General features: G+C 36.8%; 1 protein-coding gene across 1 annotated transcript in view; it reads left to right on the top strand.

Moving 5' to 3' along the window:
- The window catches only part of LOC306860967 (nuclear pore membrane glycoprotein 210-like), a 57,012-nt gene that overhangs the window by 20,409 nt on the left and 10,137 nt on the right, over positions 1-26,466 (top strand). Inside the window, exons 18-31 of the mRNA XM_079402990.1 lie at positions 1,406-1,512; positions 9,692-9,796; positions 9,873-9,974; positions 15,004-15,132; positions 15,306-15,433; positions 15,512-15,647; positions 18,607-18,669; positions 19,337-19,516; positions 20,866-20,946; positions 21,028-21,159; positions 22,296-22,454; positions 23,092-23,183; positions 23,675-23,849; positions 26,192-26,367. Coding sequence (XP_079259116.1) covers positions 1,406-1,512; positions 9,692-9,796; positions 9,873-9,974; positions 15,004-15,132; positions 15,306-15,433; positions 15,512-15,647; positions 18,607-18,669; positions 19,337-19,516; positions 20,866-20,946; positions 21,028-21,159; positions 22,296-22,454; positions 23,092-23,183; positions 23,675-23,849; positions 26,192-26,367 — 1,765 coding nt within the window. The remainder of the gene's footprint in view (positions 1-1,405; positions 1,513-9,691; positions 9,797-9,872; positions 9,975-15,003; positions 15,133-15,305; positions 15,434-15,511; positions 15,648-18,606; positions 18,670-19,336; positions 19,517-20,865; positions 20,947-21,027; positions 21,160-22,295; positions 22,455-23,091; positions 23,184-23,674; positions 23,850-26,191; positions 26,368-26,466) is intronic.

Genomic DNA, 26,466 nt, shown 5'->3' with positions numbered 1-26,466 from the left:
CAAACCACAGACTTGGCAACATAGCGTGCCAACTTGATGCTTCCTCTGCAGACTGCTTAGATGTGTTCAGCTTGAAGCAGCGCAGCGAGACCGATCGCAGTGGGTCATCAAATACTGCGAGAGCTATAAGAGAGCAGGCGTCTCCTTATGCCTTCTCTCGCCGTACTTTGATGTCATACACCGATCGATCAAGTCGAACACACCTCTTTACTCTCGCGCGTCACGGGACAGTATAATCGCAGCCTCTGCGGTTGAAAAATCGTGTTTTTTCATACCGCGATATTATCGCAAATGCAGTTAACCGCTCAGCCCTATGCTGAGTTAACACTGATGTGAATGTATGTCGTGTTGTACAGTACATAGAGACGGCGGCTCCAGAACTGTATTTGACAGAATGTGCGCTGTAGCACGATCCTATCATATTTCTTCAAAAGCAGATTATTTATCAAAAATAGTCATATAGAACACCCCTAGTGTCACGTTTTACAAGAAAAGACAATTGTGTGTTGCGCTTACATTTTTACACCTTTCACTTTCTAAGACTAAAACAAATGGTTTAAAGATGGATTTATTATTATTCTTTATGAAAAGCACAACAATACAACTAGTGTTGGGCTATTCAATTGTCATATCATCAGCCTGTTAGATTGCCGATATATGGTACTATCGTGCTAATTTATTTAATTTACTTAGTTTCATAGCCGGAGAGTAAACCAACTCCAGGGTAAGGCTAAAAGCAGCCTAATGTTTTTAATAAGACTGAATTTGTATTTAAAATGATGATAATTTAATAGAATTGTAAGGTACTAATCATAAGGCTTACATTTGGTCAGTTATTCAAACATCAGCTACAGAAAACGAGCAAAGAACATTTACATTACCAAAGAACATCATTACTTCAGTCTAGCGCGAGTTTATGCACTTTACAAAACACTCCTGTTATAGTCAGTGAAGCTCTGCACTGTATGATGAATAAATCTCTTATACTTACACGTACATCTGCACTTTGTTGTTTATGATCAGAAAATTAGCGAAAGAGCAGAGTTCAGTTAACAAGCAGAACAACAAAAGTCCGCTGTTTCAGCGATGACTCATCTGAACGCCTCTGATTGGCCACTGCGTTCATAAGCTCAACATAATCGTATGTGATTGGTTATAATGCACAACACTGGAAAAACTCGGAAAAAGATATATAATAATCCCTATTAAAATCTGACCTTCTGCTGCACTAATTGCGAGCATAATGTATAAATTCTCAAATGATTCTGTCGATGCCTATATGCATAACCACTGTGTCTGAAGTTCTTTAAGAAAATTTAATTACACCGTGTATTTATTCCACCAGGTTACACATTTCACCGCTCAGCCCTAATGTTCATATGTATGTATGTGATGTTTTCCACAGGTCATCAGATGGTTCTTGTCCATCGTGAATCAGGCGTGGCAGTCATCACTGTGACCGCAGTCGGCTATCAGACGTCCCATCTAGAGACAGCAGCCGTTCTGAGTGGAGTGAGTTCATCTGTAGTATCCCATGAAAAGCTCAGCCTGTTTTTTTTCCACAATAGTATAGTGCAGGCACAAATTCAGAATCTTTTTTGTTTTTATGTAATTGATTTACACAGCCCCACCAAATCTGCAGTAATATGGAATGGGTTATATTCTGTCATGAGCAAACGAGTTGGTCAGATATTATTTTAGAGTTAGATGCAATTCTTTATTGTCCATTGTCATTTCTTTTCTTAGACGCAAAATTTCAAGATAGTAAAAAACAAACAATAGTGTACACTTATTAATGTTTATTGATGTTGGCAGTTTTTTTTTTTTTTAATTAGGATAAACATGGCAAACCAAACTAATATTTATTATATTGATATGACATTGAGGTATTTATAATTGCAATGTAAAGTCTCTGCGACAGCTCGAGCTCTCTGGCGCATGGAGTAGTACTTGAGTGTTCAAATTTGTTCACTCATGGCTGACCTAGTTCACTATTGAACTGATATGGTACGGTATTTCTTTGGTGTGATATTGAACTGATCTACTGCACTATTGAACTTATATGATGCGTTATTGACTGATCTTGTGCACTGTTGAACTGATCTTGTGCACTGTTGAACTGATCTTGTGCACTGTTGAACTGATATGGTGTGATAACAGCAACTATTTTATTTATTGATTTTTTGTGGCAAGGCTAGTGAAAATATTAACAGGGCAAGTAATAATTTTAACCACTGAAAAAATCCTTAGTATTGAGCCCTGGGCTATTTTTTCAGCGCCATCTTATTCCCTTCCCGCTTGTCAACTGGCTATCGCTATGCCAAACGCAGTCACCAGGCCACCAGGCTGTACCGGTTAACAAAGGCAAATATGCCAGAAAATGAACATTTCTGGGAGCTTTGTACGGTGACCGAGAGATCTCAACGCTTTGCAAATAGAAAAAACACCTGCAAATTAAGAAAACAACTTTCGTCAATTTGACAACACGCATGCTGCAAATGCTCACAACACAACCAAACAAAGAACTGCATATAAAATATATTTGGTTGTATTGTGAACATTTGCAGTGTTTCTTTATTTGTTTGTGTTGTGAGCATTTGCACCACCTCCTGTCAAACTGATGAAGATGTTTTCTTGATTTGCTGGTGCTTTTTCTATTTGCATGTGTTTTCTGAAGTTGCAGCGCGTTGAGCTCTCTCGGCCACTGTAGCTTTGGCTACAAAATGACCTCTTCAAAGACGGAGTTTAAAAAAAAAAAGTGTAAAACATATCAAAGAGCATTTCATGGTAAAAAGGCTCAGCACAACAGCGGCCTGTTTTTCCATTCATTATAGGTCATGGAAATTAAGCTTTTTAGTCAGTGAAAGTCAGGGAATTTGACATTTGACTTAGTGGGAACCTATTTCTATTTACCAGAGTTCCTATTTAGATCCTCCTTCAGTTTTAAGATCATCTTATTTTTCCACTTGTGAGTCTGTTCCTAAGTTTGCTGTATAAATGGAACAAGTAAGAAGTGGGTTAAGGAGAATTAAAAAAGAAATCTGCATGCCCTGACGGTATTAGTGCTGGAGTTCTTAAAGCCTGTGCTGATCGAATATGCTGGGTAATTCACTATATTTTTAATTTGAGTTTGCGCTTAGAAAGGGTACCTGTTTTATGGAAGACATCATGTGTAGCACCTAGTGTTGTCACGATACTGGAATTTCTAACTTCGATACGATACCTTGAAAAATATCGATATTCGATACCATTTTCGATACCACGGTGAAAAAAACTGCCACAATATTAAGGGGGTAATTTTTTTTAATTTAAAGATAGATGTAACAAGTCGAGAACATGCGGTATATTTTACATGAACAAAAAAATGTCTTGAGCTACTGCAATTGTTGATTTATTTATTAATCTTAGTTAAATGTTAATTGAAACTAACGTTTACTAATACATGTACTAATTAAAATCCAAAGTTCTATTTGTTGATATTCTCATTTGCTTCATAACCAAAATATTTCCAGATATAGGGCCCTATGAAATCCGTTTTATTTTTCCCCAAATTCCGTTTAATTTTTTTCTACATTCAATTTTTTCCATTTAAATTTTTCGGGATTCCGTTTTTTTCCGTTTGAATTTTTCTGGACTCTTTTTTTTTTTTTAATGGTCAAATTAAATGCTATTAATCTAAAAACATGTCTAATTTATTAAAATCATGAATATTATACAATTTAACATTTAATTTATTAAAAGTGTAACAAATGACACGTTTAGGGCCGTATAAAATGTTTAATTTTTTTCTCACCTTATGTTTTATTGTTACCAAATTCTGTGTTTTAGCATGTCTATTATTTGAATGCATACAAACTATTTTTATTTATTCTTACAGTAGCCTTATGAAATGTGTTTTCCCCCTCAGAAATTCTGTGTTGTGTATTTAAATTTGACTGGATATCAGATGAAGGCATAAAACTATTTTAATTAATTTATATTTGAATTAATGAAAATTAAACATTTACATTTTTGGCAAATGAAGGGGATTTACTATTAAAATTAAAATATTTTGTGATTATTTCTTTAAAAAAATTAACAGTAGTAGTATTATGTACATTCTACTAAATAATAGTAATATAGCCTATTTCTGGCACACGGTCTTTAATAGGCTAAGTTAAACCGAACTTTTATTTTGACGGGTTGCCGTGAATACTTCTAAAGTTCTGTGTGTGTATGATATGACGCTAGTTTTACTCAATTAAATGGTAAAATGCTGGTAAAGTGCCTTTCAGATCAGTTCTGGAGATATTGTTGATGTATTTATGTCCTCATTGAGACGGCAGACGCTGAAATCACCGCGAGCGCCACATTAGTAAACACAACCGCACGTGCAGCACATTCACACAGAGACACGCAGAACATGCAGGATTCAGATTTAAATCCACTTTTGCAGCTTAATATTTACAGATACTAGTCCATATCGCGATTTGATTTAAGTGTAATGACCTACTTTTGATTAATTCATCCAAACTTTGACAAATTCCGTGACATTCCGCCTTAAACTGTAAATTCCGTTTTTATGACTGGATTCCGTGCGCGTTCTCTGCATCGCGGAGATCATAGATCCCTACAGATAGCGCTGCTGCTGTGTTCTTTAACAACCAGAGCAGTCATCTTTCTATTCGCTTCACTTGTGCTATTTAACCAGAGCGAAGGAGACGAGTGCGGTCACGTGTGGTGCTTGTCCACGCGCCTCTGGAGAGAAGTGAAAGTGACAGCTCGGCTAGTATCGGTGTATCGATACTTCGGGAAATTAATATTGGTACCGTTCAGATATTTCAGTATCAATATTTATCGAAATATCCATATTTTTGACAACACTAATAGCACCAGTCCCTAAGAAATCTAATCCTACTGAGTTCTCTCAGTATAGACCAATAGCTTTAACGGCTCAGTTGATGGTTTTGAGAGGTTGGTTTTAAGTTATTGTGTGCTGCTGAGGATAAACTGCAGTTCGCTTACAAATAGGGATGCAACGATACCATTTTTTCAGATACCGATCCAATCCGATACAGCGCAATTTTTATTTAATTTTTTTAATAGATGTACAATTTCTATACTTCTGTGTTGACCTGATTGTCACTCTTTTGTGTGTTAAACACAATCTACTACATACAGATGACTTCATTTTAATGAAAAATAACAAATGAAAAATATATATATATATATATATATATAATCATAATCTATGACAAAAGATACTCTAGTATATATGTATTATGGCTCAAGATTAATTCAGCCCCGATGCCATAAGGAACGATATAAAAAGTAATTTTTACCAACAGCCATTAGCTTATATAATCAATGTCATATTAGATGACTGATGTAGTGTTTTAAATTGTACTTGTATAACATGGTGTAGAGTGTACTATGATGCTTGAAACAAGGGGGGCTGTATGAAATATCGTATTGTGCAGTATCTTTTTCTCATATCTATTTATTGTGGTGAGCGGCTGTGACGTGACTTTCCCTTTGGGATTAATAAAGTTAATCAATCAATATTGAACTGATATAGTTAGCTATTGAACTGATCTGGTACGCTATTGAACTGACATGTTGCACTGTTTAACCCTCTGGGCCCTGAGGGTGTTTTGGGGGCCTGGAGAACTTTCGACATGCCCTGACATTTGTGCTTTTTTCAGTTGCTTATAAAAATATAAATGGCTAAAGTCTAATAACACTGTAAACAGCACAAACTGGGCTACAATAATATGTTAGCAGCATTTGTGTACATGATTGTGTTTTTGAGAAAACAACGTTTATGCGTGGTTAGTGAAAAACTAAAATTTTGAAGTCACTGAAATAAGGCCATAAAACACATACAGAACAATTGTTCACAAGACTTTTGAGAACCGGATCTTGTAGGCTAGAATATTTACTTCACAATTATGTGAAAATCATTCTGCTTACTCATTCACAGAAAACAATATATTGATTTAAATGTTTAAAGACATGTTTTGTGATTGAAAGCCAATATGCGAGGGAGTGGTAATAGTCTTGAATATTAAGTGATTCTCACCTGAGAGACAAAGGGCCCTCCCCTAAAGCTGCTAATGGCCCATCAGTGTGACTGTGACTGAGGCAGGTAAGCCAGAGAGTGTGAGGAGACTGAAAAAATGGGGTTTTAAATGATTTGTATTTTATTTACAACACAGTATAATCAAAACATACATAATGAAGGTCAAAGAAACATTATTGAGCACACTGATCTAACCACAGAGATGTGAAGAGACTTTGACTCATTCCTGCAACAGATTCTGTTCAACAAGTGAAACAAATAAATCATATCTGATATTTACGTGTTATTTAAGAACTTCTGATGTTGGTGCAGCGCTCTCAGAGGAAAACAGTTGGAAGAGACTGAAAGTCAGCAGGATTCATCATCTGTGGTGCAGGTGTCTGATTCAATAAAATACAAACAACAAAAAAAGAGAAAAAACATTTGTGAGCATGTTTCTATCAGGAGCATCTATATATATATAGGTTTTGTAGTCATAGACTCATTCATGCTTTGTATTATCGTAAAAAAAAGACATTTTATTTGAGAAACAAATTATTATTGTTTAGCACGCTATTAAAATCTATTTTTGAACAGAGTAGGCTATTAATAATAAACATGTTGTAAACATACTTAGACTCGTAGCATTCATCATGTTACAATGTACTCTCATATTACTTTTATTGTTTTATAAAAAGCATGAAATTTAAATATAATGAATTGCCCATCATATTCACAATGTTTTACTGGATTTCAAACATTTTAGTCAGGAATTATAGTTTGGGGAAAACCCAACTATGATTTTGTAGTCATATAGCCATCCTGATCATCATGTATGATTTTATAGTATAAAAGATATGATTCTGCAGTCATAAACTCAAGCATGCTTTGTACTATAAAAGGATGTACTTCGTAATATAAAAAAAGGATATTTTATATCTGATAACTAATTGTTATCGTTTAGCACACTATTAAAATATATTTGTGAACAGATTATTAATAATAAACATGGTCTAAACATTCTTAGATGCGTAGCATTCATCGTGTTGTAATTTGGGAACAACCCAACTAGTAATGTGTTCAAGTTTATGTCACAATAACAGTTAACTAATGCAAAACATAAACATTACTTACTCATTAGATCGATCAGCAGCCTTTTCTCAGCGCGTCTTCTTCCAGAAACTAACAGTATAGCAGCGATGAACAGTCTACGTGTTTGTGTTGGGCGTCTCCAAGCGCGCGGGTCACGTGGTTATTTACATGTGAACTTTTATTTCGGGATCTCATTAGAAATAAGGATTTAGACGGGATAGACTGAACATCGTGTTGGTTTCATACGGATTACTTCATCACAGAATATTTGTTTTCGGTATGGCTTACTTCATTTGAAAGAAGACACTTCAGGCTTTCTATAGATATAACTCATGTCTGTGTGTTGAGTATTTGCTGAGTTACACTTCATTTTAGTGACGCATTTCTGAAAACAGATCGCGGAGACTGAGAAGACAGAGAGCGCACCCTGTTTTTTTTGTTTTTTTTCTTCAAAAGCACAAAGTTTAGTTGTTATTATGAGTGTATACAAATAAAAGAAGACCCCTTACAGATTCAAATGGTGTATTGCTCTTATCTGAACGATCAAAAATTGCAGAGTAATTCAAGCTCATTTCTGCCTTATCAGGAAAATCTGCCCCAAAACGCGTATTCGCGTTTGTCGGGCTCAGAGGGTTAACTGATCTAGTTCACTATTGAACTGACTGGTGCACTATTGAACTGACTGACTGGTGCGCTATTGAACTGATCTGGTACGCTATTGAACTGATCTAGTTCACTATTGAACTGATATGGTGCACTGTTTAACTGATATGGTACACTGTTTAACTGATCTAGTTCGCTATTGAACTGATGTGGTTCGCTGTTTAACTGACTGGTGCACTATTGAACTGATCTTGTGCACTGTTGAACTGACATGTTGCACTATTGAACTGACTGGTGCGCTATTGAACTGATCTGGTACGCTATTGAACTGATATGGTGCACTGTTTAACTGATCTAGTTCGCTGTTGAACTGATGTGGTTCGCCGTTGAGCTGATCTAGTTCGCCGTTGAACTGATAAGGTGCACTATTGAACTGATAGTTCTCTGTTTAACTGATCTAGTTCACTATTAAACTGACTGGTGCACTATTGAACTAATCTGGTGCACTGTTTAACTGATCTAGTTTTATGGTGCACTATTGAACTGACTGGTGCACTATTTAACTGATCTGGTGCACTGTTTAACTGATCTAGTTCACTATTGGACTGACTGGTGCACTATTGAACTAATCTGGTGCACTGTTTAACTGATCTAGTTTTATGGTGCACTATTGAACTGACTGGTGCACTATTTAACTGATCTGGTGCACTGTTTAACTGATCTAGTTCACTATTGAACTGACTGGTGCACTATTGAACTGCTCTAGTTCGCTGTTGAACTGATCTTGTGCGCTATTGAACTGATCTTGTGCACTATTGAACTGATCTTGTGCACTATTGAACTGATCTGGTGCACTATTGAACTGCTCTAGTTCGCAGTTTAACTGATATGGTACACTATTGAACTGATTTGGTGCGCTATTGATTTGATCTGGTTCGCTGTTTAATTGATAGTTCACTGTTGAACTGCTCTAGTTCGCTGTTGAACTGATCTTGTGCGCTATTGAACTGATCTGGTGCACTGTTTAACTGATCTAGTTCACTATTGAACTGATAGTTCACCATTGAACTGATCTGGTGCACTATTGAACTGCTCTAGTTCGCAGTTTAACTGATATGGTACACTATTGAACTGATTTGGTGCGCTATTGATTTGATCTGGTTCGCTGTTTAATTGATAGTTCACTGTTGAACTGATATGGTGCACTATTGAACTGATATGGTGTGCTACTGAACTGATCTAGTTCACCACTGAACTGATATGGTGCGCTATTGAACTGATATGGTGCACTGTTTAACTGATCTAGTTCACTATGGAAATGACTTGTGCACTATTGAACTGATCTGGTGCACTGTTTAACTGATCTAGTTCACTATTGAACTGACTGGTGAACTATTGAACTGATCTGGTGCACTGTTTAACTGAGTGCACTGTTTAACTGATTTAGTTCACTATTGAACTGATATAGTTCACCACTGAACTGATATGGTGCGCTATTGAACTCATATGGTGCACTGTTTAACTGATCTAGTTCACTATTGAACTGACTGGCGCACTATTGAACTGATCTGGTGCACTGTTTAACTGATATAGTTCACCACTGAACTGATATGGTAGGCTATTGAACTGATATGGTGCACTGTTTCACTGATCTAGTTCACTATTGAACTGATCTAGTTCACTGTAGAACTGATCTAGTTCACTATATAGTATAACTTTTTTCTGACGTAGGAACATGGGTTGGAGCTCTTCATTTTGAACTCTCAAAGTGCATTAGAATAATTTAACTTTAAAATGTACGTTTTCATTTTTTCCAAATTTCTTTTTTAAAAATATTGCAATAAATATTGCATCGTGAGGTTTTGATATAATTACATCCCTAATATTCAGTCGTTATTGAACTTGATTCTGAAGTTGAGCTCTTGACTGATGTGTGTTATGTTCACCTGTGTGTAGTTTGATCCTCTGAGCCCCGTCTCTGCCACGCTTGACCTGCTGTTAGTAGAGGACGTGAAGGTGACCCCTGACACCATCACCATATACAACCATCCTGATGTGACGGTAAGCTCATACGTGCCTGATTGCTCTGGATCGTCTGGCGTGTGTGACACCTTGTGCTGTGTTTTCTCCTCTGCAGGCGGATCTGATTCTGCAGCAGGGCTCGGGGTATTTCTACATCAATGCGAGCGTTAGGGGAATCGCAGACGTCACGTTCCAGGAGTCCCAGGGAATGGCTCAGGTAACAATTAAGATGAAAGTAATAGATAAGCTCTCTCAGTGGTATTTGTGGCATTTTTTTTTTTTCACAACAAAAAACTCTTTCTGCATCGCACGAGGAAGAAAATCTGAAATAGCAAATTTTGTCCAGTGGTGTGGTACAAATTTTAACCATATTTTAGGAAGAAAAGCAAATCACATGTGTTGCCAGGGGTTTAGGGGATCATAGACCTGTAACTAATCAATCTATTCTCATTAAACAAGTGTGGAAGGCACGTACATCTCTGCTCTAGAATACAGTAGACTTGAGAAATCAATTTATGGTTTTATTCTAACATGTAGTCCTGTACGAGCCAGGTATTCAAGTTCAAGTTTATTTGTATAGCGCTTTTTATGATACAAATCGTTGCAAAGCAGCTCTACAGGAAATTAAGTTTCCACAATATATTTATATATTGCAGAACCTTAATATATTTAACTTATGGCAAAATTTGGTTATTCTGTATGTTGTCTGAGCATTGGCATCTCTGAGGTCCTCTGAGGGGTTGGCATTATCTTTTCTCAGGTGTTCGGTCATCTCAGTGCGAAATGGCTGACATGGATTTTGTTGAGAGGGTAGTTGCACTTTGTGCTATGGAAACACTGGACGCGTGTATTTCAGCAGAGAATGTAGTTGTTTAAAACTCAAATCTACGGTTTATTTATAAAAACGGCGCCTATTTGAAATTGTGCTTCGCCGATTTCGGAGCCGTGAGCTCCAGGCGATCACCAGGCGCTCGTGCTCATGTATCCCGAAGAGAGGAGCATAACCTCGGCTAGTCCTTCTGACATTTGCCGGTGGCTCTGATGTCTCTGATGTCTCTGTAGTGGATAAACATAAGATATAATTCGTTTTGGGTAAATCTAACAGGTAATCTTTGGTCTATCGTACAGCTCCGGGTATCCACATACAGCGACAATGATTTTATTCTCTGTTATGGATTTCTGCCTCCGCTCGTAATCACGTCACTACTAGAGCAAGCTCCTGATTGGTTAGCGCGGCGCGAATATCCGCCAAAGTTCAGATTTTTCAGCTTGCGTGATTCACGAGAACGCCCGAAACGCTCAATTTGCGCCGCAGGATGAGTTAACAAGTAAATCACTCGCGCTTAATGCTTCATTCGCGTCTGGTGTGAACGCACCATTAGCAGCGTGCTGTATACTTACCCCGGACTTGTGAGCATCAGCCCGGGATGTTTCCAGCGCGGCACCGAATGCAGCTCGAATGTGTCCTCACCTGCACTCAAAGGTAGACACAAATCCGCCATTTAAGGAAGTAACAGTGAAACAATGGTAATGTGTGTGAATATAGTAGAGCTGTCGCGACTTGTCGATTTTAGTCGACTATTCGATTTTTAAAAATCGTCGACTTAATTTTGCTCGCGTCGACTAACCGGCCAAATACCGGAAGTGGCGCATTTCACGGACGAGAATCCATAAAACACAATATTAGACTATTTTCCAAGGCTGCATGATATATTGAACCCATTTAAAAATCATAATTAAGCATAATTGTGAATTCACAAACGCTGATTTAATTCAATAATTATATGCGATGCCGTTCTAATACAGTATATGCGCTTTAATTATTTCCGTGTGTAGATTAAGTTTGTGCGTCTCACAGCGGCTCCGGTCACAGTAGCTCCACAGAAACTTATTTACATGTGGAGCGTCTCAAACTCCATCTCTGCATGTTGAGTTTGGGTTTATTATAGCGTTCATCTGGCAAACGCAACGTGCGCCATTTCATCACATTTGTAAGGTAAATCATTTATAAATCTACACAAACACAGGAGAATAGATCAAAAGTTTACAAGTTTTGATGTCTACATATTCATTTAATTACAGCGGCTATAGCATTTCTGTGCCAAATATTAAAGATTAAGTGGACATTTGAGTTAAATGGTGCTTGGTCAATATTAAACGAGGATTAGATCGCGCAGTAATGAGTAAAAACGATCATCAGGCCGTCGGCGCCCCCTGCAGGCCTGTGTTATGCGTTATCTTCATTCGCTCTATTGTTTATTATACATTATTTAAAGTTTTGTTCAATAAAACCATATGATTTCTTGCTTTTGATACTTTATTTGAATTAATTGCATCATTGCTATTATATATGTATTTTAAGTCCATTTTAAAAGCTATTGTTCACTTACATCTATTTTTATTAACACAAAAGAAATAAAAACAAATATATAATATAATATATAATTATAGGGCCCTATGAAATCCGTTTTATTTCCAAATTCAGTTTTTTCCATTTTAATTTTTAATGGTTAAATAAAATTTTCTTATTTCCTATAGTCTTATTAATTGAGTTTTACAGTTGTATCATCTTTACCAAATTCTGGATTCCATTTAAATGGTTACATTAAATTTTAATAATCAAAAGCATCTTCAATTAATTTTTTTTTTTTTTTTTAAAGTATATATTTTTTGTTTTTTTTCAGAAATGAGTGCGGGCCGCCCTCCTAAGATAATGGCAGGGGAGACACTGTAACTGTTTAAATCCATGACATACAAGTTTTATTAGAAATGGCATTATTTTAATTTAGCATAAATGTTTGTTCAGTACAATTGGCAGTACATTTTAATCATATTTCAAAGACGGTGGAAGTTAAAAAGCACTTAAGTTCAACTATTTTCTTTTAATATCAATTTAAACTATAATACATTTTCATTTAATTGCAATAAATATTAAATTTTATGTGTCCAAAAACACATTGTTCACATTTAAGTACACTATGTAAAGCATAGTATTCTTTATTCCTTTATAATATAAAATTTACACTTTACACGGACATGTGTTGTTACACTATTTAATTTTTAAATTTTTTTCTGGAGCGTGAACCTGGAGCTTTACTTCAACAAAATATTTCACAAAATTCATACATTAGTCATAGTTTCTGGTATTTCCAGTGGACCTCTGTTATGGCTCGTTTCCACCGAGCGGTAAGGTTCAGTACTGTATGGTACAGTACACAATTATGTCCGTTTCCATTGTCAGAAGTTGTGAATGGTACCAAAATAGCGAACCATACCACTTTTTTGGTACCCTTCCCTTGGGGTACCTAGCACAGCGAAGGCTACCAAAAGGGTGGAGCTAAACTCACTGCAGAACGTTGATTGGTTGACTAGAATCGTCACTTGTGGGTCATACAAGGGGATATAGCTTCTCCTTCACTCGTTCCGCGCTGCTGTCCATGAGTGTTCGGCTTATTTACATCAGATTGCGCAAATGCAAAAAAACATAACACTGTATTTTATATTTTCACACAGACAATAGCCGTTTCCCAATATGAGTTCTTGTGGACTTGTGAGACATCATTGCCCAAAAACCCACGTAACTTTCAAAATATTAATGTTATGTGTCATGAAATGTAGTTTTAAGAGTTTTTCAGGTGAGAATGTAGTTGTTATAAAGATGGCGCCTATTTGGACAATTTTCTATGCCGACTTCGGAGTTGTGCTTATTGTCGCACTTTATCTTCGATAGCTACTTTCCGGCATACACCACACCTATCAAGTAAGCGTACTGTTGGCAGTGGAAACGCAAGATGGATCAGGGTGTTCGGTCCCAAACCATGCCGTGCCGTACTGTACTGTACTGACTAGGGCTGGGTATCGTTCAAAAATTTTCGATACCGATACCTTGAGTTCGATACCGGTTCCTGAACGATACTTTTTTCGATACCAGTTTTATGAAATCAGTTTTAATAAGATTACATTATCTCAAAAAACTTTTTTTTTTTTAGCTTGTTGATATTTATACAGACTCAAAGTCTCATCTCCTGAGCCACTGCACAAAGGAACTAAATATATCCAACACAATAAATAAATAAATAATTTTAATAAAGTTCAAATAGTTTTCGGTTTACACATCTGTTAGGCTACGTTTACATTAGTGCGTGTTCATTTTAAAACACATAGCTCAGACAGAATCATCATTTCTAGGTTGTTAAAGACTTCAAGAAATTTTAAATCTTCATCCACTTTCATAAGTGGGTGTTTTATTTTCTTTCACCATATGTTTTATTGTTATTCAATTCTGGTGTAGTATGTCTAATTATTTGAATGCATAAAAACAACTTAGTTTATTTAAATTTATTCTTAAAATAGCCTTATGAAATGTTTTATTTTTCCTCAGAAATTCTGTGTTCTGTATCTGGTTTTCAAATGAAGACATAAAACATTAATTTAATTTATCTTTAAATTATTGAAAATCAAAGTTTATTTATTTTGGCAAACAAAGGGGGGTTACTATTAAAATTAAAACATGGAATAACTGTTATGTGATCATTACTAAAAAAAAAAAAATTTTTATAATTTTAATAGTAGCCTAGTAGTAGCAGTATGTACTGTCTGCTGAACAATATTAATATATTTCTGCCGCAGTGTCTTCCAAGTTAAACCGAACTTTTATTTTGACGGGTTGTCTGAAATACCTTTACAGTTCTGTGTGTTATATGATATGACGCTAGTTTTACTCGAATCAAACGGTAAAATGCTCACGAAGTGACTCTCAGAGCAGGTCTGGAGATGTTGTTCATGTCCTCATTTAGAGAGGCGGCAGACGCTGAAATCACCGCGAGCGTCACGCGAGCTTCAGTCTGTGTATAATAAACAAACCGCACGATATAAAGAGCGGACTGCTCCGTGCGCTTTCGAAACGCTCTTGCGGAGGTCAAACACTGATCTATCAGCGCCGCTTCTAGTCAAACACACCTGGTGCTGCAGGATTATTGGCTCACTGACGGTGATGAGATTAACCCCTTAGGTATCGAAATTTGGTACCGAACGACAAGACGTTTTTCGATACTCGATGGTATCGAGGCAATTCGGTCGGTGCCTAAAAAGTATCGAACTCGATACCCAGCCCTAGTACTGACCCTTACCGCTCGGTGGAAACGAGCCATTAGTGAGCCTTACAGCTGACTACACAATATCAGTTGTTAATAACTTGTTTCTTCTGTGGTTTGCTTTGAATGTAATCTCATGTGGTTGTGACTCAGGTGGTCCCGGCTCAGGCGGGGGTCTTGCAGGTGATGGTTCATGACCTTTGCCTGACCTTCCCTTCTCCTGCTACGGCTACGGTTCACATCTCTGATATTCTGGAGGTTTATGTGCGTGTGGTCGACAAGGTTGGTGACATCTAATAAAAAAAAAAAAAAGCTTGAAACATTCATATGTTAAAATCTCTTTAAAGAGTTTCTCAAAAACAAATCAGTTTCAAACTTCCATGCATGTGCATTTTATAATCGTTTATAAAATGGTTTTGAAATCAGAAGTAAAATTCGGATGACATTCATTTCAGGTGGAGATCAGCAAGTCCGTCAAAGCATATGTTCGGGTTTTGGATGGCAACAAGAAGCCTTTCCTGGCCAAATATTTCTCTGTCATGAACCTGAAGCTGAGGGCAGCGTCCTCCATTATATCCCTGCAGTGAGTAACCCTTTCTAGATCTCCTGAGCTTGATGTTCTGCTGTCTGAGAGAGCTAATAAACCTCTGCTGTTTGCCAGAGCTCTGCCTGATTCCTCAGAAGAAGATACAGCCACGTTTCTGGTCAAAGGCCTGGTGATCGGACAAACCAGTGTGTCTGCTGTCGTCATAGACAACAATGGCAGGAAAATCACCTCTGCACCCCAGCAAATTGAAGTAAGCCTCTCCTGTGCCATCATTTACAGCTTTATGAATGGTTTGTGCCAAGCTTAATGTGTGTGTAGATTATATAGTATGTGTTTTTTGCACTACCTTTACCTTTGAGAAGATATGAAGAGTTCATTTGCAAAAACCGTTAACTCCGTTTTTAACAATTGTCAGAAATCATGTTTCTTCATTGTGCATTCCAATTAATCTCAATCAAACTGCAGGTGGGTTATTTTGACTGGGTTAAAACATAACTACAAAAACAGCTGACTAACACAATAAAACATAATAAAAAAACATGACTTTTGAACATTTTAAAAAACGGAGTTACCTGTTTTTGCAAGTAAACTGTTCATATGCTTTTTGTCTGGTGTTCATAACCCAGTCAGCAGTCAGTATAGGTTTGGGACTTGCTGTTAACTGGTTCTGGGTGTCAGATAAAACGCTGCTGACTGGGCTTGAGTACCAGACAAAAGGGATCTGTTTTGATGGATGTAGTAGAGGGACTGGATCTAATATTGCTAGCATGAAGAACCAGGGGATCCCACACTCTTTTGTGTGGGGATCTAGTTTATTTTTTAAATGAGAAACTTGCCGAGATCTACCAAGTGAACAAATAAATGCATAAAATAATTATAAAATAAATAATTAATATAAAGATGCATCCCAACAAGCTTTATTAATTTATAATAATAATAATGTTCAGATTCTTAGTACCCCGTAGATCTCTAAATCAATACTGCAAGAACCCCCAACCTTTTCTATTAAAACCTTTGTATTCTAGTGTTATTACAACAGGGAGATAGCTTCAGTTCAATTTACTTCATGTTTATTTGTATAGCGCTTTACAGAATTCAAGTTTCTACAATATATTTAGTAGTAGCTTATCAGTGGTGACTGTCACGTTGATGTACATATGGCAGAAATGTACGGTAAAAATCAGTTAATGACGAAATTAAACAGACGATGAACACTATTAACAGCAATGATTATATGTTGCAATCAAACTTATTGCAAAGTTTGGTAGTTCTGTGTGTTGTTTCAGGGTTAGCATCATCTGAGGTGTTCTGTCGTCTCAGATCATTTAAGGGTTGGATCCAGACTGAAGCTTCTGTCATTCCTAGTTACCACGAGATGCCAATCCCGAGGCAGAAACAGAGAAACAAATAGAGACATGATTAGCATAGCTGCTGTTCCATCTAAGCAAAAATGATTTGTTCAACCCAAGCTAAAGGATAATAATAATGTACATTTGATCAGATACAACTGCAGTACAAGATTATAAGATGCATTATGTGAATGCTTGGCTGAAGAGATGTGTGTTTAATCTAGATTTAAACAGAGAGAGTGTGTCTGAACCCCGAATGTTATCAGGAAGGCTATTCCAGAGTTTGGGAGCCAAATGTGAAAAAGCTCTACCTCCTTTAGTGGACTTTGCTATCCTAGGTACTGCCAAAAGTCCAGAGTTTTGCGACCTTAGGGAGCGGGTTGGATTGTAGCGTGGTAGAAGACGAGTTAGGTACGCAGGAGCTAAACCATTTAGGGCCTTATAGGTAAGTACTAGCCTAATATTTGCCAAAGGATTGCATATAAACCACTATACGGATCCATTCAGAATCACTAAACGCCAAAATACAAATGAAAAATGAAACCATTTTGAATGCGTCAACTCAGCGATCTGAAAGCGACTCGACGTCATCAGGGAACAGTTCCTCTGTCAGAACAAGCGGTCATGTTTGGAGCGTCTGATGCCCATATATATACATAAACATCACTGATCCTCAAAAACTTCTCCAAAACACGCGAGCATCTGTTATAAAACACTCGCTGTATACAACGACGTGAATATACTGAACTGTGTTCAAGAAGAAATATGATGTTATAGTGATCAGTGCGACGAGAGCGCACATGCACAGATCATTTGCGCTCAATGACAGACACATGCGTGCCTAATATATGTGGCCCTGGAGCACAAAACCAGTCTTAAGTCTCACGGGATATTTGTAGCAGTAGCCATTGTTTGGGTCAAAATTATACATTTCTCTTTTATGCCAAAAATCATTAGGATATTAAGTAAAGATCATGTTCCATGAAGATATTTTGTAAAGTTCCTACTGTAAATATATCAAAACTTAATTTTTGATTAGTAATATGCATTACTAAGAGCTTCATTTGAACAACTTTAAAGGAGATTTTCTCGATATTTAGATTTTTTTGCTCCCTCAGATTCCAGATTTTCAGATAGTTGTATCTCAGACAAATATTGTCCTATCATAACAAACCATACATCAATGGAGAGATTATTTATTCAGCTTTCAGACAGCGTATACATCTCCATTTAAAAAAATTGACCCTTATGATTGTGTGGTCCAGGGTCACACATGACTCCTGTATGTTACTATAATCGTCTTTACCTTGATTACAGTCGTCATCCATCAAACCTTTATTAGTGCGACCCTGGCTTGATTTATCCAGCTGAGAGCTGTAGTTTGCATATCATATGCTCATACAGCGGTTTGAGCCGCCGTTTAGTCTGTATTTCACAGCATGATGAGAAACAGCTTGAGCTGCTCCAAAACACTGAATACATGGAGAGGTGATGTTATTTATATTTTTTAATTATTTAACATATTAGTCATAATATTAGTGAATTTATTATATCTTAGTGTCAAGTTATATCGCACCTTTTCACTTATCAAGCAGTGAAATAGCAGTTAAGCAAAGAAAATAATAAAAATATTAAATATATATTAAAAATGACTGAATAAATGATAATGTGCAATAAATGGTATTAATGATCAAATTGATAGGATATAAATGATTATTTCTAAATAATAGCTGAATAAATGAAGAATGGAGAGAGCTACTCTTGAAGCTACACAACAGGTTGCTAATAAAAATTCAAATGAGATGCTTGCTTTGTTTGTGGCGATAGAATCCTAAACGTGTTGTCTTTTTTGATCTGTAGGTATTTCCTCCGTTCAGACTGCTGCCCAGGAAAGGCACTCTTATAGTCGGAGCAATGATGCAGGCAAGTCATCCCCTTTCTCAGATTGGTCTTATTTAATACAGCACACTTCACTTGTCTAATGCACTCAGATCTGATGTGAGTGAGCAGATCAACACACAACACAAGCGAAGCCTGCACTCTTATGCATACATCATGCATGTGTTCCCTCGTGTGCTGGCATTGTTTTGCATTATGGATGAAATAATAGTTGGACTGCCACTGGCAAACATCTCCGGTTATGACATAGATGTCTGCTTCCCAGATAACTCAAATGACAAGGATTATAATCTGCATTTCTTAACATTTGGATTATAAAAGGAATATACCACACTTTACAACTGGAATGAAATTTAGGTCACACTTTAGTTTGGGGTCCACTTCTCACTATTAACTATGGCTTTTGTCTCAAACTCCTAATTTGCTGCTTATTAGTAGTTAGTAAGTTAGTTGTTTTGGTAAAGGGTGGATTAAGGGGTCTAAAATGAGCATGCAGACTAAGGAATTAATATGTGCTTTATAAGTACTAGTAAACCGCTAATATGCTAGTGATATGCATGCTAAGAAGCAACTAGTTAATAGTGAGAATTGTTTTCATGTGCTGCCACAATCTAACTGGGTCTGATGTGTGTGATTGGTGATCATCTTCAGAGATAGACTGACTGGATGCATTGCACCTGTTCATTTGTAGATCACGTCAGAGGGAGGACCACAGCCCCAGTCCAACATCCTCTTCTCTCTGTCCCACGAGAGCATCGCCTCAGTCAGCAGTCTGGGTCACGTCAAGGGCCTGTCGGTGGGCAACATGAGCGTGACCGGCGTGGTTCAGGCGGTCGACACAGAAACCGGCAAACTGGTGGTGGTGTCGAAGGTGATGCTCCGCAGACAGATGTGTAGAAACTAGAGATGCACCGATCCACCAGCCAGGAGCCGGAATTAGCTGGTTTTCCGCATGATCGTCCCGAACCGGTGACCGGTGGTCAGTCTGCCGATTCCAAGCCGGTCTGCTTTGACGTCACACTTATAGCGACTGATAATGTATTTTTGTCGTATCAGATGAGGCTCGCGCAGCCTGAGTGAGTGTGAGAGAGAGACTCGTGCAGAAATAAAAACAAATGAGCGCAACAGCACTCACAGAAACTTATAGATGCATACTGCGTTAGTAAAAAAATACGATTTATAATACATGATTTAGGTACGCAACATTGCAATTTGTGTTGAAACATTTTGGTCATGCAATGTTATTTTATACAATAGTACTTCAATAAACGAGAAGTTAAAATTGAGACTTACTTTTTAGACACAACATTGAGTTTTTTGCTCAATTTCGCGGATGAAAATATTCCAATCAAAGCCACAGCAGAACTGTTGTGTGTCTCCGAGCAACACAGCGGTGTTTCGTTACTGAATGAATCCACGTTTCTGAACGAATCAAGAGAGTCAATGATTCAGTAAACCGATCATAAAGACAGTAGTCACTTTCCTCGTTTCTGAACGAATCTGTTAGATGAAGGATTCAATGACTCACTCATTCAAACAGTCATTTACCGCCACCTACTGGTTTGGTTTCATATTTAAAACTATCATTGCATTTTTCCCAACATTTTTTAGTTGTACGTTTAAAAACTATTTAAAACATTAATCTTATAAAATTCTTTTTGTAAATGCATTTATGGTTCAGCTTCATCAAACAGTCCAAGTACATCTAATGCCACTTCTGTGTTTCCTGCAGTGGAAAGATGGAGTTTGTTGATGCTGATTTAGTTCGAATGGTAACAGCTCTACAGTTTCTTATTATTCTAACTGAATTAATTGAAATAATGTAAGAATTTCACAACATGGTGTGAAATGACATCTGTATTCTTATATACAGCAACTCCTTTTCAGTTAACTATTTCTACCTCTTTTCTAGTCAAAGAGCACTTTATTTTGAGAGTTGTTTAAGTGAGAGAACATCTTTGTCCAGATGGGGGGATTTGTAATGTTTAATAATTTATGTAATTTTTATTTTTTTTGCATTAAAGGATAGATTTTTGTTTGTATAAGCTGTCAATTATAGTTTTTGGAAAGTAAATCAGAATCTGCAAAAATCGGCATTGGCAGGTCACACTTACAAAAAAAATGTAAATCTGAATCGGCCGGGAAAACTGCAATTGGTGCATCTCTAGCAGAAAGCGCATTGATGTGTGTGATGAGTGAGTTAAACACCGTCTCTTACAGGATCAGGTGGATGTGGAGGTGGTCCAGCTGAAGGCTATTAGGATCCGAGCTCCCATCACCAGAATGAAGACAGGAACGCTGGTAAACACACATTATGAGTTCAGGTTTTATCTGCAGAGTACTGTGAGAAGGTTGTGATGAAGGTTTGGTGTCTGGCGGTAGATGCCGGTGTATGTGATGGGCCTGACCAGCAGCGAGACGCCGTTCTCCTTCGGGAACGCTCTTCCTGGACTGACCTTCCACTGGTCTGTGACCAAGAGAGACATTCTGGACGTTCACACGCGCCATGCAGAGGTCAGGATAACACTCTCTCCCTGTGCTCTACAGTGCTTGATTCCAGTATTTGTTGTGATGATTTTAACTTCATCACAGTTTGGGCTGGTATCTCGGTATTTTTCTTGGTGATAGGTTTAACAACCTATTGGCCACTTACTGATTTTTACAGAATGAACATAAAAAGAACATTCAAAACCATATTAAAAAAAATCTAAATATTGAGAAAATCTCCTTTAAAGTTGTTCAAATGAAGTTCTTAGCAATGCATATTACTAATCAAAAATTAAGTTTTGATATTTATGATAGGAAATTTACTAAATATCTTCATGGAACATGATCTTTACTTAATATCCTAATGATTTTTGGCATAAAAGAGAAATGTATCATTTTGAGCCATACAGTATTGTTGGCTATTGCTACAAATTTACCCCAGCGACTTAAGACTGCTGTTGTGCTCCAGGGACACATATGCAGTTTTGACGCTCATTATTGTGGTGCTTCAGTTCAAGCAGCAGCACAGAACAAGTTATAGTGTAAAATAAACATGAATGATCCTCAGAAGGTATATTGAAAATGATAATACAATACATGTAATCACTGTTTCAACCGCAGAAAGATGTCAGTAAAACAGCTTGTTAAATGTGACTTAATGTTGCATTTGAAAGTTATCCAGTGTTCACAGTTGGTTAGTTAGCTATGAAGAAACACTAGAGAGGAGCTTCACTGTCAATCATGTATCTGTCATGAAACGGTTTAATGAAAACTGCTTTGTGAGTTGTATGCAGACATTTCAGTTTTTGAGTGTGATTATTGTCTGACAATAAATAGCAGTTAAAAATAATAGTTTGTGCTTTAATTTTAACCTCTATTATAGGAATGTATGAGCAGATGTTATTCTGAATAATCATCTGTTGGTATCAGTGGAGAAAATTGATATTGTGCATCTCTAGTACCAATATTAAAATATGAAAATTAAACCTATAAAAAGACATTGTTCTTCAGAAAACTTGCTTTGTTGCAACAACCAAGAAACTAAGTGGCAGGTCTATTAGTTTCTGTGGTAAACCTTTACTCCAGTGTGTGCTGGTGTTGCGGTTCAGGTAAATCAGTGTGTGTGTGTGTGTGTGTGTGTGTGTGTGTGATCTGTCCTGCAGGCGTCTGTACAGCTCAGCGCCGAGCACAACTTTGCCATGAGTGTGTTTGGCAGGAGTAAAGGCCGCACAGGACTGAGGGTGGTGGTGAAGGCCAGCGCTCCTCTGGCTGGACATCTGCAGGACAGTGCCCTGGAGCTCCATGATGAGATACAGATACAGGTAGACTAACCCCATATTCAGCATTGAATGTTTTCTTTTTACTATATAGTCGAACCAAACATTATTCAGACTCCAGATATAATTTTTTACTACTGGGTGCAGGACACTAAAGGGTCATTTATGTAAGTGAGGATACCAAAATAAAGTCAACTGTGACATATTATACCCCAAAATTCTTCATACAGTGGACTACCAGTAAAACTGATCAAACGTTTGGATCAAATGTTATTCAGACACTTTGAGCTGAGCATGTTTTTCTTTAATTGCTAATGTGATCTTTTCACACCACAGACTGAACAGAATGAAGCATTGCTTGGTGATTGGTTGAGCTAAATTGGTTTTAGCTGATTGTGTTCTTAAGTTTATCAGCTGACAGCTATTCAACTGAATTCATTACATATCTTTTCAAAGTTATCTGACATCATCAAGATCAATTTGTTCTGACACAGTTTAACTCTGAGTTCTTGTCATATTTTATTACCATTTTCTAAACTATAGTGAATAAACTATGAAAATGTGAGAAATGCTGAAGGTGTCTGAATAGATTTGACTTATTTTGACTGTAAACATCACAGCCATTGCAAAACTGTATTTTGAAGAACATTTGTTAAACTGAGAGCCATTTACTGAACTTCAGGTTTATGAGAAACTGCAGCTGTTGAACCCAGAAGTTCAAGCCGAGGAGATCCTGATGTCCCCAAACTCCCTGCTCAAACTCCAAACCAACAGGTGCCTCAGCAGAAACCCTTCAGGTCCACACACACGCACAGTTGCAGTTAGACTGAACCACATCACATATCCATGCTGCGCTGCCCTACAAATACACACAAACTAGTGCAACAGAAATGCAGTACAGACCACATATTACGTTTGTTTTTAAATTAACAAATTTTGACTAACATATGTATGTGTAGTATGTGGAATTAATATTTAAGCAATGTCACGCCTGCATCATGCTGTTGTATATCATTATATCTGATATTCAGAGTATGATATTGCTTTTAAGTGAAATGATAAGCCAGAAGGGTTGTGTACTTTAATTCTAATTTATTACTCAATTTTAACATTTAATTTACAGCAGTTAAATTAGAATTAAGTGCTCCAGAGATCCAAATTAATATTGAGTAACAGATCAAAATTGGATCTTAAGTTCCAGATCTTCAGATCGTTGTGTTGAGCAGTGCTCATTATAGCTGTATGATGTGTGTTCTGTCCTGTAGAGATGGCCTGGGCTCCCTGTCCTACCGGGTGCTGGACTGTCCAGACAGAGCTGCTCTCGTTCAGGTGGATGATAAAGGTCACCTGACGTCTGGATCTCTGACAGGAACAGCATCGCTACAGATCAGCTCGCAGGAAACATTCGGCGTCAATCAAACCATCATTGTCGCTGTGAAGGTATTTATTTGAATTGCAGATTAGTAATAATGCATAAATTCATATTATAATAATATTACAGTTAGGGTTGAACAATTAATTGAATTTCTAATCGCGATTATGGATGCCATAATTGTTCAAAGCCGCGATTAAAAAAAAAAAATAAAACAATTAGAAATGGCCACTTGCATTGTTCTGTGTGCTTAAGAGGTGTTTGCAGCGCGGGGTGTAACAAACTCAAACACTGGATAACACACAGATGTCACTGTTGTGCATGATGGATGTTAAACGCCAAACGTGTCAAAAGCAGAACAAAATAGCTGTACTGGGTTGACCTGCGCACCACACTGACCTTCTATCTGCTCGCCTCAAAAGAAAACAGCGCATGCGTTTATTACAGTGACCAGTCGCGATCAGGCACTAAACAACGCTGTGAACTCCAGTAAGAAGCGCTCGAGTAGAACAAATCACATCTCTTTAACTTAAACTAGTTTAATAGCTAAATAAATGGGAGCTGCTATTCTCATCAGCACTGATGCAGAAACAGTGCAACAACGATCCAGTTAGAAGACGATTCAGTCCACATCACCCATATTTACCATAGTTTTACTGTAACACTAACGGTAACAATGGTACGGTGGCAGAAACGTAGGATATTCATTTTGAGCATTATATTAATAATATACTAAATGTTAAAGGAGTAATGGAATATAATTACAGTATTTTAATTATTCTGTCAGTTGATGTGGATTTGTAATTGACTGAATGTCTTTAGGCTACTGTTCTTCAATGCAAACACCATAGAAACCTATAGTTAGGCTACTTTTTACCATGGTAATGAGGTGCTGTACTTTTGGTTATGTATAAAAGATGAGGCCGTTACAGTTTTCACAATGGTATACGGTCAAATATACATCTGCATCCCGACTCCAATGTTAGTCTGGAGCCCTGATATTATTAACTGTACTGTAATTTGAAATTTGGTCTGTTTAATTGTAAATGAAATATATAGCTTTAGTAGACCCTTTTTTCTTTACATTTTTCTTTTAGTTTTAGTATAACATTATTATATCATGCATAATTTTACCTTTTTTGTTTAAAGAAGAAACCAAACCAATGTATAGTTGACATTTGAGGCTCAATGCTATAGAAAAGCAATAAAAGTTCAAGAGTGTTTTCAGCCTTTTTTTTTAATATATATTTTATATAAAAATATGGCATGCAGCTTCAAACAATGGCATACATCTGTTCAAAATAATCGTTATTAATTACAATCTCAAGGGAATAATAGACAATTATTATTTTTGTCATAATCGTACAGCCCTAATTAGTTTAATCTACAATTAAGATTTAAAGAAAAAACCAATTAGCTCATGGAAGAAAAATAATGACAAATGTCTTTTGAAACGAAAGAGCATGTTGAATTGAACTAACTGAAAAATAATGCATTGTATTAACAGTGTCTGCATTTCAATGCCTTGTATTTTTAGGGGCTGAAATGTAAAATAGGTGTTTATTTAAGCTGTGTATTTTTCAATTCAAAACAATTCACACATTTTCATAATTAAAAATTCATTAAATCATATTCACCTTCCAGAATTCACTTCCGAAATACTCAATCGGTTTAAAAATACGATGTATAATATTCGACAGGTAATTTTCGGTTCATTTTATTTCACTTTACAAATTCACAATTTTTAAAAATGCAAGCCCTGAAAATACAATGCATTATTTTTTCAGTTCAACATGCTTTTTTTATTTCAGAGACATGTCATTATTTTCTTCCGTACTCATAGTTCATTGCCATATATTTCACTGACAAGCTATGAGCAATGTGTGTTTTTATTAGTGCTGTCCAACGATTAATCACATCCAAAATAAGTTTTTGTTTGCATAATATTTGTGTATACATTGTATATGTATTATGTATATATAAATACAAACATACACATGTATATATTTAAGATAAATGTTATGTTTAGATGTTAAATATTTTTAGATAAAATATAAAGAATATAAATATATACATGTAAATAGTAAAAAATATTTACTGTGTGTATTAATATATACATAATAAATAAACGCAGTACACTTACATATATTATGTAAACACAAACGTTTATCTTGGATGCGATTTAATTGTTTGAGTCAGGCAGTGGGATAGTAACTTCAGGGTGATACCTACAGAACATATTCATGAATTTAGCGATTTAATGACTGTACATTATCCCTTACTTATCTGTATAATGTTTTGCCATTCACAATAACTGTTAACTGTAAATGAATGATTCAGTAGTTGACATTGTGTCAGCAGTCAAGCATGTAAGCTACTGGTGTGACACGGAGCTGGTGTTTGTTGCCAGGTGGTGACCGTCTCGTACCTGCGTCTGAGCACTAGTCCAGTCGTGTACACGTCTAACAGAGAGACGGTGTCCGCCATCCCGCTGGGAGCCGTTCTGACCTTCACCGTTCACTTCCACGACAGCACAGGAGAAACCTTACACAGCCACAACTCAGTGCTCCGCTTCTCCACCAACAGGTAACAGAATCACAGCCATCTACAGCAGATCTACATGACCGCTGTGCCTTTGAATGCAACACTTACACCGTTCCTTCACTGCAAACCAGCATCAAGACA

Source organism: Barbus barbus, assembly GCF_936440315.1.
Source record: "Barbus barbus genome assembly, chromosome: 41".
Classification (NCBI taxonomy): Eukaryota; Metazoa; Chordata; class Actinopteri; order Cypriniformes; family Cyprinidae; genus Barbus; species Barbus barbus.
This window is presented reverse-complemented; position numbering and strand designations above follow the sequence as displayed.